Genomic DNA, 20,628 nt, shown 5'->3' on the forward strand with positions numbered 1-20,628 from the left:
TAAACCTCTGGAAGGTTAGAACGTACACCCCTGATGTTAGCAAAGGAGACATGGTAGTTGGGGGTCTACGTTAGAAGTTGTTTATTTCAAAATCACACATCACAAAAACTGTTAAAATATACAGATCTGGAATATTGCATGCCTAGTCAATACATATTGTAGAATGCTGTACTTCTTAAATTATATCCTCAAGGAAATGTAATAATTTATGTAGTGTTTTTCACTTTTTTTTTTTTTTTTTAGAATGGCAATGTAATTAAGTAAACATACATGTTCAACATCAATTTAACTTTAATAAAAAAGAGAACTGTATGTTATCAATGATAGCGTTCTTTATACAATCAGTATTTCTGCGCGATTCTGTTGAATTCTTTGCTTGGCACATTCATTCATTTGAGATGGTTTCCATTCATTCATTTGAGGTGGTTCCCATTCATTCATTTGAGGGGGTTCCCATTCATTCATTTGAGGTGGTTCCCATTCATTCATTTGAGGTGGTTCCCATTCATTCATTTGAGGTGGTTCCCATTCATTCATTTGAGGTGGTTTCCATTCATTCATTTGAGGTGGTTCCCATTTATTCATTTGAGGGGGTTCCCATTCATTCATTTGAGGTGGTTCCAATTCATTCATTTGAGGTGGTTCCCATTGATTCATTTGAGGTGGTTCCCATTTATTTATTTGAGGTGGTTCCCATTCATTCATTTGAGGGGGTTCCCATTCATTCATTTGAGGTGGTTCCCATTCATTCATTTGAGGTGGTTCCCATTCATTTGTTTGAGGTGGTTCCCATTTATTCATTTGAGGTGGTTCCCATTCATTCATTTGAGGTGGTTCCCATTCATTCATTTGAGGTGGTTCCCATTCATTCATTTGAGGTGGTTCCCATTCATTCATTTGAGGTGGTTCCCATTCATTCATTTGAGGTGGTTCCCATTCATTCGTTTGAGGTGGTTCCCATTCATTCGTTTGAGGTGGTTCCCATTCATTCATTTGAGGTGGTTCCCATTCATTCATTTGAGGTGGTTCCCATTCATTCATTTGAGGTGGTTCCCATTCATTCATTTGAGGTGGTTCCCATTCATTCATTTGAGGTGGTTCCCATTCATTCATTTGAGGTGGTTCCCATTTATTCATTTGAGGTGGTTCCCATTCATTCATTTGAGGTGGTTCCCTTTTATTCATTTGAGGTGGTTCCCATTCATTCATTTGAGGGAGTTCCCATTCATTCATTTGAGGTGGTTCCCATTCATTCATTTAAGTGGTTCCCATTCATTCATTTGAGGTGGTTCCCATTTATCCATTTGAGGTGGTTCCCATTCAATCATTTGAGGTGGTTCCCATTCATTCATTTGAGGGGGTTCCAATTCATTCATTTGAGGTGGTTCTCATTCATTCATTTAAGGTGGTTCCCATTCATTCATTTGAGGTGGTTCCCATTTATTCATTTGAGGTGGTTCCCATTCATTCATTTGAGGTGGTTCCCATTCATTCATTTGAGGTGGTTCCCATTCATTCATTTGAGGTGGTTCCCATTCATTCATTTGAGGTGGTTCCCATTCATTTGTTTGAGGTGGTTCCCATTCATTCATTTGAGGTGGTTCCCATTCATTCATTTGAGGTGGTTCCCATTTATTCATTTGAGGTGGTTCCCATTCATTCATTTTAGGTGGTTCCTATTCATTCATTTGAGGTGGTTCCCATTTATCCATTTGAGGTGGTTCCCATTCATTCATTTGAGGTGGTTCCCATTTATTCATTTGAGGTGGTTCCCATTCATTCATTTGAGGTGGTTCCCATTCATTCGTTTGAGGTGGTTCCCATTCATTCGTTTGAGGTGGTTCCCATTCATTCATTTGAGGTGGTTCCCATTCATTCATTTGAGGTGGTTCCCATTCATTCATTTGAGGTGGTTCCCATTCATTCGTTTGAGGTGGTTCCCATTCATTCATTTGAGGTGGTTCCCATTCATTCATTTGAGGTGGTTCCCATTCATTCATTTGAGGTGGTTCCCATTCATTCATTTGAGGTGGTTCCCATTTATTCATTTGAGATGGTTCCCATTCATTCATTTGAGGTGGTTCCCATTCATTCATTTGAGGTGGTTCCCATTCATTCATTTGAGGTGGTTCCCATTTATTCATTTGAGGTGGTTCCCATTCATTCATTTGAGGTGGTTCCCATTCATTCATTTGAGGTGGTTCCCATTCATTCATTTGAGGTGGTTCCCATTCATTCATTTGAGGTGGTTCCCATTCATTCGTTTGAGGTGGTTCCCATTCATTCGTTTGAGGTGGTTCCCATTCATTCATTTGAGGTGGTTCCCATTCATTCATTTGAGGTGGTTCCCATTCATTCATTTGAGGTGGTTCCCATTCATTCATTTGAGGTGGTTCCCATTCATTCATTTGAGGTGGTTCCCATTTATTCATTTGAGGTGGTTCCCATTCATTCATTTGAGGTGGTTCCCATTCATTCGTTTGAGGTGGTTCCCATTCATTCATTTGAGGTGGTTCCCATTCATTCATTTGAGGTGGTTCCCATTCATTCATTTGAGGTGGTTCCCATTCATTCATTTGAGGTGGTTCCCATTCATTCGTTTGAGGTGGTTCCCATTCATTCATTTGAGGTAGTTCCCATTCATTCATTTGAGGTGGTTCCCATTCATTCATTTGAGGTGGTTCCCATTCATTCATTTGAGGTGGTTCCCATTCATTCATTTGAGGTGGTTCCCATTCATTTGTTTGAGGTGGTTCCCATTCATTCATTTGAGGTGGTTCCCATTCATTCATTTGAGGTGGTTCCCATTCATTCATTTGAGGTGGTTCCCATTCATTCATTTGAGGTGGTTCCCATTCATTCATTTGAGGTGGTTCCCATTCATTCGTTTGAGGTGGTTCCCATTCATTCATTTGAGGTGGTTCCCATTCATTCGTTTGAGGTGGTTCCCATTCATTCATTTGAGGTGGTTCCCATTCATTCATTTGAGGTGGTTCCCATTCATTCATTTGAGGTGGTTCCCATTCATTCATTTGAGGTGGTTCCCATTCATTCGTTTGAGGTGGTTCCCATTCATTCATTTGAGGTGGTTCCCATTCATTCATTTGAGGTGGTTCCCATTCATTCATTTGAGATGGTTCCCATTCATTCATTTGAGGTGGTTCCCATTCATTCATTTGAGGTGGTTCCAATTCATTCATTTGAGGTGGTTCCCATGGATTCATTTGAGGTGGTTCCCATTCATTCATTTGAGGTGGTTCCCATTCATTCATTTGAGGTGGTTCCCATTTATTCATTTGAGATGGTTCCCATTCATTCATTTGAGGTGGTTCCCATTCATTCATTTGAGGTGGTTCCCATTCATTCATTTGAGGTGGTTCCCATTGATTCATTTGAGGTGGTTCCCATTCATTCATTTGAGGTGGTTCCCATTCATTCATTTGAGGTGGTTCCCATTCATTCATTTGAGGTGGTTCCCATTCATTAATTTGAGGTGGTTCCTATTCATTCATTTGAGGTGGTTCCCATTCATTCATTTGAGGTGGTTCCCATTCATTCATTTGAGGTGGTTTCCATTCATTCATTTGAGGTGGTTCCCATTCATTCATTTGAGGTGGTTCCCATTCGTTCATTTGAGGTGGTTCCCATTCATTCATTTGAGGTGGTTCCCATTCATTAATTTGAGGTGGTTCCCATTCATTCGTTTGAGGTGGTTCCCATTCGTTCATTTGAGGTGGTTTCCATTCATTCATTTGAGGTGGTTCCCATTCATTCATTTGAGGTGGTTCCCATTCATTCATTTGAGGTGGTTCCCATTCATTCATTTGAGGTGGTTCCCTCAACCCCTTCCCCATTCAAACACATAGAGAAAAAACTTCAGTTGTCCTTCTTCAATTCCTGTGGCACAAATCACTTGTTTTGCATTTAAGAATTGAAAATTGTACTTTGTATTTTTTAATTTTTCTTGATAAAGGCAAAAAGCCATAATAGTGACCTGATATGTTAAGTTAAATTAGTAGTTACTGTGTTAATATGTCACAGCTATCTGATGAGTCACTTGGCATTGACGAAATGATTTAAATTTAATAGGAAAGAGAAAATAAGTAATTGACCGATTAATCGGTAAAATGACCGATTACCGATTAATCGGCAATGTGACTGGTTATGCCGATTACCGATTATTTCCCTTGTTTCTTATACTGAATTGGTTGCACAGTTCTTCCACATTTTTAAAACATACGATAAAACTCAATAAATTATATTTATATATATATATATATATATATATATATATATATTATAAAGCTGAACGTCTGTGTGTGTGTCTGGTCATGAATAGGCTCCTCTATGGTTTACTATTATAGAAAAATGATCACATATAATGATAGAAGATGTATCGAGACACAGGAATGGGCATGTTTGATTTAGCATAATGATGATTCATTAAAATTGTGGGGTCTGCGTACGCGCCTGGTCCACAAAGTATTAAAAAATTAAAAAAAACGTTTACAAGGGTTTTTGATATAGATGTACATAATAATACTTTGATAAGTATGTTTTAACTTAAATAGGGATGGTATAATATAATTGTGGGGTCTGCGTTCACGCCTGGCCTCCATAGAATGGAAATATGCACAAACTTTAATAAAGACTTTTCATATCTATCTGCGTAAGTATACTTTGATAATTATATTTCAGTTTGAAGAAATAGGGTATAATAAAATTATGGAGTGTTCGTTCGCGCATGACCTCCATAGAATGGAAATATATCACAAAGTTTAACAAGGTTTTTAATATAGATCCACAGAATATTGTGATAAGTGTTTCAGTGTGAACAGGTATGGTATAATAAATTATGGGATTTATCTATTTTATTTTTACTTTTATCATATTTTGCTTTGGGTTTGATACCCCCGAGTTCGAAGCTATCTCTTTACAACCCTTCCTTTTCATAACCTATCATACTTTCATAAATCAGAGTCCATTTTCTGTAGGCTGTTTTTGAACCCAGTCAACGACGGGTACTTTTTCTAGTATATATATATATATATATATATATATATATATATATATATATATATATATATATATATATATATTTTACTTGTAATCAATTTTCTACTGGATCATTTTTCGTAATATTTTAAATTTAAACTAATTACGCCATGACACGTAAATACTTAATCATGTTTTTACCTGCAATGCGTTGATTTAAAATATCACCAATTTAAAAAATTTTTTTAAATAAAGCGGTGCTTATTCAGATTGGCACTATTGACGGTACCAATCACGGAAGGAGGATGAAATATTAAAAAAATCAGATAATTTGATCAAGTACATTTTTTTTTATTCAAGAAAATCAAGTTTACGACTAAGCCAGCCGTAGTGTTTTCGTCCGGCATGATTAAATCCGATGAAATAAAAAAAGGGGGAGACAACTGAAATCGAAGTTGAGGGGTTAAAATTCAGCGTTACGTTCAATGCAGTTTAATAGTAAAATCGCTAAATATCGTAAATTTTAATTGTCTTACTTGTAAATAAAATACATGATCGATTTACGTAATTTTTGGAATATGACATCTTCGTTCTGTAACGAGTACGTACATCATACAGGCTTTTCTGTATTTTCTTTACTTTTAATTGGCGCAATAAGTGCCAATTTGAATAAGCACCAAAAAGCATATTTGTAATTCTTTTCAGGATTTACACAACAACAAAAAAAAAGGGGGGGGGACGTTTCCGGTGCTTCCATCTGCTGGTCGTTATCTAAACTAAAGCAACCAAGGGCAGGTAACTGCATTTTTATTATTGACTCTAAATCGCCAGTCGCTCTCGTTTCTTTAGTGGGTGGAAGTGCTTCAATAAGTTCACACGCGCCCATAGCGCATTCCAGGGAGATTTCGATTTGGACTTTTTTTTTCTCCCCGTCCCCCCTTTTATACCAAATTTTTTGTCTAATTATTGGAATTTCCGTTATGTGAAACTCCCTGTCATCTCTCTTGTATTTTATTTATTTTTTTTACTTACCAGTGATAAGAATCTATCCACTAACAAAGGAAAACGCAAAAAACATATACCCTGTATAATATACAGTAATGACGTACATTGTCAGACGGAAGAAAAAAAAATTGAAAAAGCTATGGGTCCACGAGAATATATCGATGCCAAGTGATCAATCAATGAACTATTTATTTATTTATTTTTAAAATAAGAAAAAAAATCTTATATTAAAAAAGGGGAAGAAAGAAAACGCACGTGTACCTGTTTGGGTGCGTATATATTATACAAAGCAATAACAGCATTTTTTTTTTTTTTTTTTTCACATAAATATTTATTTTTAATTTTAAACATTTTTTTTTTTTAACAAACAAAAAAAAAATGTTGACTTGATTGACTCTGGAGAATTTAAAAAACAAAAATAAAATCTCAAAATAATTAAATGGACAGTCCGTTGTTAACCGCAACCCCAAAACATGTCCCCCATCATTTGGCAGCACTGACTCCCCAAACATTTTTCATCTCTTCTACTCCGTCTACCTTCACACCGCCAACAACAGCCTCCATACTTTTGCGATCGCGGTTCAATGGGGTTTCCTCTTCGTTCTCTGCCTTGCTGTCTCGATCATCGCCACCCTCGAACCGGGTGGCCGGCGCCCTCAACACCTTTTCAAACCGAAGTGCTCAACCACACCCATCCACAAAACAAACCCTTTTTTTCCCGACAGTCGGACTGCCGTCATCGTCACACATGGAGGCCCGATGTTCCCCTGGAGATTTACTCGGACCACTGGGCCTCTTCGTCCAAGCACTACTTGCCTTCCTCGCCTTCACAACCTTAATAGGTAAGTATTACTAAGTAAATATAAAATAATAATAAATGTCATCTATCTATCATCTATCTATATATATATAGCTATATATTTATCTCTCTCTCTCTCTCTCTCTCTCTCTATATATATATATATATATATATATATATATATATATATATATATATATATATTTATCTATATAGCTCTCTATCTGTCTATATTTATCTATATAGCTATATATTTATCTGTCTATATTTATCTATATAGCTATATATTTATCTGTCTATATTTATCTATATAGCTATATATTTATCTGTCTATATTTATCTATATAGCTATATATTTATCTGTCTATATTTATCTATATAGCTATATATTTATCTCTCTATATTTATCTATATAGCTATATATTTATCTCTCTATATTTATCTATATAGCTATATATTTATCACTATATTTATCTATATAGCTATATCACTCTATATTTATCTATATAGCTATATATTTATCTCTCTATATTTATCTATATAGCTATATATTTATCTCTCTATATTTATCTATATAGCTATATATTTATCACTATATTTATCTATATAGCTATATCACTCTATATTTATCTATATAGCTATATATTTATCACTCTATATTTATCTATATAGCTATATATTTATCTCTCTCTCTCTCTCTCTATATATATATATATATATATTTATATATATATATATATATATATATATATATATATATATATATATATATATATAATATGAGAGAGAGAGAGAGAGATTTTATTACTTTAACCGCGCACGGCGCACGCACAACTCAACATTCATCGTTAAAGTGACGGTTTTCGGGTATACTGAAAAGGGAAAACAAATATTACGTTTAAATTTGGGATAGATGAGTAGTTTTCTGGATATTAAGACCTTTATTATCTAATGTAATCCCTTATGTTTTCAATGGCGACCATGTTTTTTTTCCACCTGAACAAGTACTAATGCGCATGCGTGTTACAAAACACTCCCTCCTTCACATGTTAAGAATGGCGACAGCCACTGAAATTCATTAAATAATACATCGGGGGGAAAATACCTTAATGTCCCAAAAAACTACTTATCTGCCCCAAATTTGAATGATATTCGTTTTCAGCATACCCGAAATCGTGTATAGTCTATTTAGCAGTGAACGTTGAGTTGCAGTTAAAGTAAAAAAAAAAAAAAAAAAAAATACTATCAACTTTTATGACGAAGCAAGACATTGTTTTAACTCGCCATGTTTTCTAAAGAATGGGGGGGCAACTCAATTCGAACTATTGCGATCAAAATCAGCCTTGTAATGGCTACAATTTCATATTCAAATCTAAAAACAAAAATGATTTTCTATATAATATAAAAAACAAGTACTTGATCAATTTACGTGATTTCTGGAATGTGATATTTTCGTTCCACTGGTATGTGTATGAAAGATTTTTCTGTAATTTAGTTTTCAAAATATAGTTTTAATTCTAAATAAATAAATCCTTTTGTTTGTTAAAGCGTAAGATAAAAGTGCATAAACTATTGAAATAAGATTCGGTACAAGTTCAGTACTTGTAATGGCTACGATATCCTAAGTAATCGTAGCCATGACAAGGCTCATTTTGATCTCTTAGGTTGTTAAAGGGGAAGTAACCACTTAATTTATTAAATATGGCGGATCAAGGCACAACGTTCTCGCTTCATCATAAAATTTAAATTTCTTAGTTTAAAAAAAAACTATTTGATCAATTTACGTGATTTTATTTTATTTTATTTTTTTCAATGTGGCATTTTCGTTATGTGACGGGTACGTGCATATTTAATTAAGTTAAATTCTGGACTTGCACCACAGGTACTACTTACGGTACTACTCTTTTTAACTGATTTCCTGAAAATGTAGGTGAAAAAGGGATTATTTATTTTATTTTTATAGAATCACAAACCGATCTGCAAATTTATGTAAAACAAAACAAATAAAAACATTATTAACGTGGAGGAGGGGAGGGGGGGCTTCCTTTACCTATTCTGTACTTTCACCTAACAATTTAATAAACGAAAATACCGTAAAAATCAATTTAAAACAAGGGAGCAACTGGAATTGGCATAAGTTATGCACCATACTAAAATAATAATGTTATTATTTAGAAACTCCGTCTTAACATGGGGAGGAGAGGGTGTTTTTTTTTTTTTTTTTTTTTTACTATTTTGTACTTAAACTTAACAATTTAATGCTAAAAAAGATATCGTAAAACTTGATTTTTAACTTGAAAATACTATTAAAAAAATAGCGCGGTCGGTACAATAAGTGCACTGCAACTGCACAAGCACCCGGAATTAAAGTAAAAATAGTAATTAAAAATGAATAAAAAATAATTAAAAGAAAACTATTTTCACATAAGTTTATCGTAAATGCTCATCATCACAAGCGCTCTTGCTCTTGGCTTTCGAGCCAGGATCACAGGGTAATATCTGTTCTGATGCTCCACTTCACCTTTTCAGTCCTCGGTCGATGGCGGATAGCTCCTTCATGACTGAGACAATTCAAATTCAAAGTTTCCAAAATGATTAAAAACTAAAAATATATACAACATACTGTTAGAAACCCACCCTATGTTACCGTTACATATATTGAGTGAGTTTTAAGCGTTTCAAACACTTTTTTATTTTATTTTTATTTTTTTTTTTTTACAAAAACTATCGTTCGTTATCGACAGCCTGAGTTTTCGACATTTCGTTTGCACCAAAACGTATGACGTCATGTTTAATCGCACAGGCCTCCTCCTTACTTTACGAAGCTGCTCTCCTTCCTTTTGTAATTTGACGATAACAAAGGAAAGATGTATCTTTTGTTTATTTTTTGGGACACCTGTAAGCCACGACTTTTTTTTCTTTTTTTTTTTTGCTTTTAATTTAAGTCATAATTACTTTCTCTTCGTTTAAAAGATTAAAATACTTTTCATAGATAAGTTCAAAGTTATGAATTTAAAAAGAAAACAAACAAAAAACTAATATTTCCACTTCACTTCCGGTGGCTCTGTTTTTCAATTGATTTTTTTACGGTATTTTTTGTTTATTAAATTGTTTGGTGAAAGTAAATAAAGGAAGCACCCCCCCCTCCAACATGTTAAGAAGGGCTTTTCTAAATAATAACGTTATATATATATATATATATATATATATATATATATTTTTTTTTTTTTACTTGGGAGGTCACCCCCATATCAAGGCCTGGAGGCCACTCTAGGATAAGGCTTAGGTGTTAGCTCAGATTTTCCTTTGCGGACAGAAATCACACTCGATAATCTGAAAATCACCCCTCCCCAAGTTCGTGATATCATAAAAAAAACCTAGACACCTCAAAGGCATGTAGGCCTGATCTCAACCCAGATATACTATTAAAAAATGCTTCACTGAGGTTGCCCCAGTTCTCTCCAAACTCTTCCACCTATGCCTTACTGAATCTTGTTTTCCTGACTGCTGGAAAATTGCTTCTATGGTACCAGTTTACAAGAATTCTGACAAAAGAACTAATCGACTAAATTATTGCCCAGTTAGCCTCCTCCCTCTTTTTGCCAAAATCTTTGAGACCTTAATTAATCAAGCACTAGTCTACCACCTCATAGGTACTAAACTTCTTTGCAATTAACAGTATGTATTCAGGCAAGCCTGTTCTATTATAGATCTCCTAACTGTAATCTCTGAACGCATATGCCACACACTGGATAAGGATGGGAGGCTAGGGCAGTAGCCCTTAGCATATCTAAAGCATTTGACAGGGTTTGGTATGATGGTCTTCTAAGAAAAACGAAATCATACGGTATTACTGAATGAATATTTAATATAATCAAATCTTTTTTAAATAAAAGAAAAATCCAGGTTATTCTTGATGGTCGTGTGTGAAAATAACATAATGTAAATGCGGATGTGCCTCGGGTCAATCCGTAGACCTTTATTATTCCTTGTATTCATAAACGATCTCCCTGATAGAATTGTTGCCGAGATGGGTATATTCCTGATGACACCACCCTCTGTAACAGATACGAGGGGGAAAAGGAAGGAACACATGTCTAAGAAAATGTCTGAAACCCTAGAGGAGGACTTCCAGTCTGGAGTGAAATGGGGACATAAATGGATGGTAACAATGCTGCCAAGACTAAACTTCTTTCCTTTAATAACTACAAGAAACCTTCTCAACCACTGATAACCATGATTAATCATTAATTTAATGATGCACTAACTGAAAGCGCTTCTCTCGCTCATGGGTGTAATGTTCACAGGGAACATGAATTGGAACAAATAAATCAAGGGCATTGCCAAGACTGCTGCAAAGAAGGTGGGCTCTCTCTACTGTGCTAGAAAGTTACTTACGCCTAAAAGTATCCTCTACCTCTACAAGGCCACCATTCACCCATGCATAGAATATTGTTACCATATTTGAGCTGGAGCATCTGCTACTAGTCTCTAGCTGCTAGACAGAGTTAAAAACATCCTGCATTGTCAACCAAACTCCAACATCTGTCCCATCGATAAAATGTTGCATCCCTGCGCTTATTTTAAAATTTTACAACCATTTTAATGGAAAGTGCTCCGACAAACTCCAAACCCTTGTAGCCCCTCAACGTAAATACCCTCCAACTAACCCAACAGGCAGCAAAATCCCACCCCTACACTGTAGAGATCCCTAGATACCAGAAAGCTTTCTACTCTAATAGTTTCTTCCCTCGAACTGCTAGACTTTGAAATATCCTCCTGGATCTTTGCTTCCCTGACTGTACTGACATGCAAAGGTTCAAGTGTAACATGGACAGACATCTTGCTGTTCAACTCCTTATAGTGTCCCTGCCAATTTTATCCCAAATATTAACCCCTTACATCCAAGTGGCTTGTTTGGATTGAAAAAGCAATAGAAAAAATAAAAATAAATAAAAACTCAAACTTTCACAAGAAACACTCATCTAGCTGAAAACACTATCAATAATTCCCCCCCCCACTCTTTATCTGTGCCTAAACCTAAACGTAGATTCCATGAGCAAAGCTTCTTTCTTAGAACTGCACGCCTGTGGAACTGTCTTCCGTTCTCCTGCTTTCCAACTGACTACAATCTGATTGTCTTCAAGTCCAACGTAAACAAGTTCTTGATGAACCGTTCCACTTAAGTTAACAAATTTACCAAATTTCTATTACTAACAATTACTATATTGTTCAATTGACTGCTGTACACTCTTAACCCTCGTCCTCGAGTGGTCTCTGGGCCTTGATAATTGGTGATGCCTATGTAAAAAAAAAAAAAAAAATACCTGTCCAGTGAAAAGGTAAAAGTATGAGCACTCAACACATATCGATTCCTATTACACTGTTGGTGGCATTAATGGAGACTGTCAAAAATTTATTAACAGGAAAATTAAGGCTGACGCTTATAAAAGTTATTGGATTTAGAACCAGTGTTTAGCTGTCTCTTCCAGGATGGACAGCGATAGCTAAACACTGGTTCTAAATCCAATACATATCCTGGAAGAGTCAGCTGTCATGATTGGACTGCATACAAACACAACTAAAACAGAATATATGTCCTTCCACCAAACTGACCCCAATTAGGACACTAAACAAAACACTAATCAAAGTAGATGATTTCGAATATCTCAGCAACCATATCGCATCCACTGAAAAAGATGTCCAAGTCAGAAATAGTCAAGGCTTGGAGTGCATTTAATCGGCTGAAAGTTATATGGAAATCTGCCCTCTCGGAATAGATCAAGAAAAACTCTTTTAAAGCCATAGTGGAGACGATGCTGCTTTATAGTTCACCAACAGGGATTCTCAATAAAAAAAAAATACTTGAAAGTAAGTTAGATGGAACTTACACTAGAATACTCTAACACACCCAACCATTAACCGTCTGTGTAGTTGGTTGCCCAGGATTTCTTCGGTAATAAGAGGAAGAACATGATATGCCAGACATTGCTACAGAAGAAGAGATGAAGTCGTCAGTGAGGTGGTACTGTAGGATTCTAAACATGGAACCGCTAAAGTAGGAACACCTGTCAAGACGTACACATAATTATTGAAAGAAGACACTGGCTTACAACTTGAAAATCTTCCTAAGGCCATGGAAGATATATATATATATATATAAAATAAAAGTTACAATAAGTTTACTAAGGTAATCAAAATGGTAAACTTAAAATATATTATAAATATTAAAGAGTTAATATTTACAAGTAAAATAAACTCAGCCAGATATAAAAAGCTCAATAAAACCGAAAAGGAAATAGAGCTTATAATATATATATATATATATATATATATATACACACACACACACATTAATATATAGAGAAATAAAAAGGAACAAACCGTATTATGTGTTCATCAATGTTTCGTCTTTATTTCGAGACTTCCTCTGGATGAATGAGATTAAGAGACAAAAAATACCAGTACAAAATATTTGAAAATGTTTCACGTGCACAGTGTGATGCAGTTCTATTTCAGAAAAACCGAAAAAGACGTTGGAAATTCAAAAAGGAGGGGGAGGGTTGGCGCTGTTAAAGAGAGGGAAATTTCATTGACGTCATATAGTCGTTAATGTAACTTTAAAAATATGAACGCAGTTAATGTTCTTACTGGAAAAAAGATATATCTGTTGAAATTTAAATATAGGTTTGTAACAGAAATGAAATGAGTGTTTTTTATGTAATTTATTGATTGAGATCGACCAAAACGTAAAAATGACACTCAAGATGAAAGCAGAAGTCCGAAGAGTCTAAATAATATGAAAAACAAACTAATTCGAAAAAAAAGTATTTATACTAAATCTCACTTGTTTAGTCAAAACTTTTACACAATAAGTAATAGGACTGTGACAACAGCATATTCTTTTCATTCTTGAGTATATATCTGTTAATATCTTATATGTTTTAAAATAGACTAATGTGGTTCTCGGTTGATTGACTGTGTCTTACTGTGTCGGACATATACTTGAGTCAAAAGAATGAAAAGAATATTCTGTTGTGACAGTCGTAGTAATTAATAAGATTTATTATAAAAAATAAAGTAATAACTCTGTTTTTGTCCTGCTTCTCTATATCGGCATATTTCCATTTCATTGTGATAGCCTTCTAAATACTTCTACGCAATTTTTATATATATATATATTGCCTGACAAATGCATTACCTAGCTTTACTTAAGTATTGAGCACTATCGAAGTAAATACTGGAAATAGATACATAAAATAATATTAATTTGAGGTTGCTATTTTTCAAAGGAAGGGTAACCAGTGAAATATAACGAGGTTAATACAAGAGTGCTCAATACGGAAGTAGAGCAAGTTACATTTTCAATTTGTCTTTACATAAGCAGTAATTTGTTGCTACACAGTAATGAGCATGTTTCCGTCTTTTTTTTTAAATTTTTTTTTTTATTTTCACCCGAAACAAGGCACATTGCCACTTTGTTGTAGGGGGCTACTATCAGGGACATAAGCATCAGAGATACTGTGTAGGAAGTTTGGCAGCAAGATGTTGGTTCACGTTACACTTGAACTTCTGCATGTCAGTACAGTCGGGGAAGCAGGGACTCACAAGGGAATTCCAAAGTCTAGCTGTTCTGGGGAAGAAACTATTAGAGTAGAAGGCTCTCTTGCATCTAGGGATCTCTATTGTGAAGGGGTAGGATTTAGCTGCTTGTCGGGTTTGTCGGGGGTATTTACGCTAAGGGGGCACAAGTGCTTGCAGTTTGTCAGAGCATTCACCGTTAAAGTACTTGTAGAAAAGGCAGAGGGATGCAACATTTCATCGATATGACAGAGGCTGAAGTTTAGCTGACAGTTCAGGACCTATCAGATTGGCGACTCTCTTTTGAACCTTGTCTAGGAGTGAGACACTAGTGGCAGATGCACCAGCCCAGATATGACAACAATATTCCATACATGGGCGAATGGTGGCCTTATAGAGGTATAGGATACTTTCAGGCGTTAATAGCTTTCTAGCGCGGTAGAGAGAACCCACCTTCTTCGCAGCGGTCCTGGCAATGTTCTCAATGTAATTTTTCCAACTCTTCTAATATTTAGTAACTAGAGACCTCTTCAGGCAACAATGCTTATATTCTAAAGCGGAATTCTTAATGAAAAACGAAAATCAACTTTCAGCAAAAGGTTTTTTGTTTTTTTTTGTAGAAAGGGTCGGGAGGGGGGTGAAGTTCAGCTGTGCGGAGAACAGGGTTGATTAAAGACAAATTGAAAATGTAAAATAATAATATATATTTATCTGTTAGTGTTGGGACGATTTAATTGGAATCAGAAAAATTTGTGCCTATTTTCTGATGCCTAAGACGATTATTTTTTATATATTTTATTGTTTCTGTTTCAAACTTAATTTTCCATTAGTAGATTGGCAAATAAGAGCAGATTCTAATATCATTAAGCAAAGAAAAGGTTTCTTCCATATTTCTCTCTATCTGTAAACCTAAATACTTCCATCTTAATTTCTTATATATATATTAAACCCATCATAAACTGTATATATGTACATAAATCTTTAATTTACATAAAGACTCCCCCCTCCTAAAAAATAGGGCTCCTTCAGTCTTTAACAGACTATGAATACCCACAAAGGGGTGCCTGCGCATGAAATTTTTGTGGTAGGAGGTGTGCAATCTCCAAACACACCTCTCCTGAGTCGACATTGTTAAATACTAGTTGCAAGTGAAGTGTATGTACAAGGCGACTGGAAACAAATGCCAAGATAAGTGGAGAGCACATACAACACCTAGAATTCCCAGATGGTCACTCATTTGGTACTAACCAGCCTCAACGTTGCTTAACTTCAGTGATCTGACGAGAACCAGTGTGTCAATGTAGTTAAGCCTCCCCCCCCCCATTAGTATAGATAGCCGTAAACATTTGACCATTTCGTCATTGACCATTCCTAAGCATAAGATAGGCAAAACAAGCCTTTAGGTCTGTCTGCCTCCATTTTAAATTTCATATATATTTCCCCAAAACCTCTGGCCTTGATGGAGGGGAGATTAGAACTTGCTGCTATGGTTTCCAATGATCTGAAATAGCAGCAAGGGGAGACTTCGTTCCAAATTTTTCTCATATGCTATAGTTCCCCTCTTTTGGAAATAGAGTACGATTATGAATATCTCCAGTATCAAATAATCTTTATGCACTGATATTTACTTTATTTATGAAAACCAAAGAGGAGAGATTTAACATATGAGAAATATTTGGAATTTGCTGTTATTTCAGATCATTTGAAACCATAGCAGCAAGTTTTAGTCTCTCCTCCATCAAGGCCAGAGTTTTGGGGGAAATATTAGAAATTTTGTAATTCATATGAAAAACCATGAAAACAAATGACTATGATTGAAACATTTTATGGCTGTAAAATGTGCAAAAAATAAGCTCTGGATGATGGACGATCCCCTTAATCTGCAACCTTAAGGGCAAATGTTACATAGCTCACTACACAATTCAGGTCGTTACCTTTCCAAAGAGCCTTCATTTGTTAAATTCTGATGAATAGTTTCTGAGATTTTGAACTTTTAAAATAGGCACCAAAAAAGGTGGCATGTGTGTATGTATATACTCGTAGCCAAATTTTATATTAAAATGCGGTCCTGGATATGACCTTAAACTATATCCAGTGGTGAGGCCCCAGCTTCTGGACTTTGGGGAGTGTGGAGCCACCCTTTAATTGCCATTGCTCCCAGGTCCACTCTGACCCGGAGTGGTAATACCTTTTAGGGCCCCAACTATAGGTTGAATAGAAACTGACTTGAAAACAACAAATATATTCTATTAAAACATTTTTCTTTGGATTCGGCATTAAATAACCTGAAAAGGGTTGATATGCATAAAACAAAAACAAACAACCAACTATATTAAAATGCTGATATCTTTGATTGAAAATTTGCTGAAGTTTTGATGATTATAATACTATTCTATGGTTAAAATTTTATGACAATAGGTTAAAAAAGACCTACATTTTCAAACCAATAAAATATGCACAAATTTGCCTACATTTGTGTGTGTGTGTGTGTGTCTGTCTGTATGTATGTCTGTCAGTGTGTGTGTGTGTGTGTCTCCCCCTCCCTCCCTGGCAGGCCAGCTTTAGTTTTGCCGCTTTGGGATGAATTTTGCTCTGTGTTTTTTTTTTTGTTGTTCTTTTTTTTTTGCTTGGTTGTCTCCCCTGTGGCCTACCAGGCCATTAATATATGTCCTGTTAAAGTTATGCTTTGAGGTTATGTTAGAAGGCAAAAGAGGCAGAGGAAAGCCAAGGAGAAGGTGGAGAGAAAATGGTTTTGATTGGACATCTCTCAAAAGTTGGGCATCCATCAACCAACTTGCCCTGGGTCGGAAGGAATGGCAAAAAATAAGTCACGTGGGTTCTCAATCTGCGCCAAGTGGAAGATGCAACTGTGTGTATGTATGTATATATATATATATATATATATATATATATATATATATATATATATATATATATATATACACCATGCTTATTCAAACTTTCTTTTTTTAATTTTTTTCCGTGCCAATATTGGTAGCCATATGGGCTGATCTATATAAGCATCGATTAGAGACTAAGAAAATTCTTATTTTCCTAGTTTCGATAAAAACCCAACATTGCATACAAAAATTAGGTTACAGACCCATCATACGCTTATCGCCCTTCTGATTATTATTTTTTTTTTTTTCTTGGATTATTTCTTATAGAAATATTTGTGATGAGTCAAAAACGTGCATTCATTTCATCCAAAAAGTAATTTTAAAGAATTTAAAATATTTTTTTTTTTTTTAAGTTTCATGACTATTGCTCAACTTTCTCATTGTCATGGATCGACATGCTGATAGATGGCGATTGTAGAAACAAGTCCCTCAAGTGCTTTAGTGTTAAAAAAAAAAAAAAAAGAGTGATCCGCGCTATTTTTTAAATCGTATTTCCAAGTTTAATTAAAGTTTTATGATATGTTTTTTTTTATTCAATTGTAAGGTTAAAGTACAGAATAAGTACAAACCACCCTCCCCTCCCCATCTTAAGAATGGCTTTTTAAATAATAACCTTATTATTTCAGCACGGATCACTCTCTGCATGAGTACCAAAAAAAAAAAGAAAAAAGAAAAAGAAAATCCCTGTGTCTTTTTACAAGTACTTAAATGGAATTTGCTCTGATGAACACTTAGTACTTACGGTTCTGAATTTTTGAGATGAGGATTGGTTATTCGTATTATTTAGATTCTTCGGACTACTATTCTCATCTTAAGTGTAATTTTCACAACGTTTTGGTCGATGTAACCGCCGACCTTCAAGTGTATCTTGTCAAACTCTGGAATCTGCACAGAATTTAAAACGGAACCCATTATTTACTTGACAGGGGTAGCACGCTCTAATTCTGTCAGCCATGTCCAAAGTAATTCTCATTCTGTCAGCCATGTCCAAAGTAATTCTCATTCTGTCAGCCATGTCCAAAGTAATTCTCATTCTGTCAGCCATGTCCAAAGTAATTCGCAATTGTATTTTTTTTGGTCGCCCAGAGAACTGAGAATTTAACTTTCAATCTTCAGGAGAATATCACTTTTATAATTGATTTTCCAGTCCTTCCAGTCTAGTATTTACTCGACGTACAGCAAGCAGTAAAATCCAACCCCTTCACTGTAGAGGCCCCAAGATGCTGAAAAACCTTCTACTCTAGTTTATTTTTCTTCCCCCCCTCCTTTGGACTGCTAGAATTTTTGAATCTCTCTGCTTACTGCTTTCCTGTCTGTACTAACCTGCAGAAGTTTAAATGTAATGTGAACAGACATCTTGCTACTCGACTCCCCACAATTACCCATTAAACATGATTCCCTTACGTCCAAGTGGCAATACGTCTTTGGGGGGGGGGGTGAAAAGAAAAGAAGATTAACATGAATATTTGATTAATAGTAAAATAATGTCTAAGTTACGTAGACGCGAGAAACATGCATAGACACACGAGAACTTGACTCATAATTTTTATTAATATAGAGATTACTGAATTTGAAGGTGGGGGTGGTGGGGTTAATCTAATGATTGTAAAATATTGAACCAGATTCTTTTTTTTTTTTTTCTTTCCTTTTTCCGATCTCCAAACACACGACGCAGTGAGTAAAGAAACGGTCGAGTTCTTCCTCGTAAAGTTCTACATTCTTTTAAAATTGTTAGCGAAAGATGGAAAGAAAAAAAAAAAAGAAAAAAAAGAAAACACGACATTCCTGGAATTTCTCATTTTTACGGTGAAGAAGGGAAGGAAATTGAAAAGATAGTAAAAGTAGCATATTAATAAAAGATGATGTCTTTCTACGATTATTCAATACCTTATATATATATATATATATATATATATATATATATATATATATATATATATATATATATGAAGTTATGAAAATATATATGGCAATTAAGTATGTTGAAGTAAATACTGAAAATTTACGCATAAAATTATATCTTATGATTAAATGAAGTAATCATATATATAAATTCGAAAAATGAAATATTGAATTTCAAGTGAAACTAACGGTATCTATTAAATTGCCATGTCACAGTAATGAACATATCCAAAAATGACGAAAAACGATAATGTAGAAAATTAATTATTAATGAAAATAGTTTTCGAAGACATGTTAGAAATTTCAGAATGCAAGGGCGATAACTGCTAGGTTGTTCCAATCACGCGATTATTTTGACCAATGAAATTGCATTGTTTCAGTTGCTGCGGAGGATTCAGGAATTGGCGGGAATATTGTGTTTCTTCAAACAGATTTCCATTCCGTGTCGAGCAAAGCAAACGCGTGGTGTCTCGCTCCGTGCCAAAACTATAAGGCAGGGTTCTATTCTATTTGTTATCTCCGCTCACTTAAATGCGGATACAAGCCTGAGGCAAAAAAATGTTTATGGACTAATTACATTCATCATCATTGCCCGCAGGAGGGCATCCTTTATTATGGAACATCGATCGCAATGTGCGTTGTTCTTATTTGACCAGTCTGGAAGGATTTCGAAGAACCCTCAACCACTTCTACGAGCGGCCGAATTCAACCAGCATCTTCACAGAAGAAAACTACCTACACCTTTCGAGGCATAAACTACCCGCCATTTGGCCGAAGCTAAAGAGGTGCACTCTTTTGCAAATATGGACTCATTTTACCTTTCTTGTAAATAAAATATTCTTGGAATTTAAGGTGAGCCTTTGTTGCTTTTCTGAGTGTCTCTTTCATTCTGCCAAAGGCAAAAACGAGTAAGAGAAATTCTTACAGACAATTAGCGAAAATTAAGTTTTGCTAAATTGGTCAAAGATTTTGGTATTATTTTACTTTAAGGCCCATCTCACGTTCGTGTAGAAAAACAAAAGGAGGGTGCAGTGCACTTGGGTGCACCTGTAAATTCACAATTTGCCTGTTTGTGCGTTCGTCTATCCTCACTTTTCTCAACGCCTTGGAATTTTTGGAAATTTTGCACAAACATTAAACATGATATGAGTAAAAAAGTAACGGAACGGATTTTCCGGGGAAAACTCCGATTGCCCCCCCCCCCCCCCCAGGGGGTGTCTTTCGGGTTAAAATGGCTAAAATTGACACTTTTGTACTTATTAAAAAACTTGATACCTCGGATTTTTATAAAACTTTCTGAAAAAATTTAACTGATTTCTATATAATTTTGCTTGTCTATATTTTGCGATAACTCTTGGGTGTGCCCCAGGGGCTCTTTTAAGGCTAATAAGGACACTCCATTTTTGGGACTATTTTACCATATTTGTCCAAAACTTTCTGTGTATT

General features: G+C 35.2%; 1 protein-coding gene across 2 annotated transcripts in view; it reads left to right on the forward strand.

The window, feature by feature from the left end:
* The first annotated feature begins 5,842 nt into the window (after positions 1-5,842).
* The window catches only part of LOC145249697 (store-operated calcium entry regulator STIMATE-like), a 161,385-nt gene continuing 146,599 nt past the window's right edge, over positions 5,843-20,628 (forward strand). The window contains exon 1 of one of the 2 annotated variants that reach the window (XM_080111508.1): positions 5,843-6,842. In XM_080111508.1, coding sequence (XP_079967634.1) covers positions 6,440-6,842 — 403 coding nt within the window. In that variant the 5' untranslated portion in view covers positions 5,843-6,439. The remainder of the gene's footprint in view (positions 6,843-20,628) is intronic. The other variant, XM_080111509.1, reaches the window with a different exon arrangement.

Source organism: Euprymna scolopes, chromosome 28 (assembly GCF_053919585.1).
Source record: "Euprymna scolopes isolate OS-2025 chromosome 28, ASM5391958v1, whole genome shotgun sequence".
Classification (NCBI taxonomy): Eukaryota; Metazoa; Mollusca; class Cephalopoda; order Sepiida; family Sepiolidae; genus Euprymna; species Euprymna scolopes.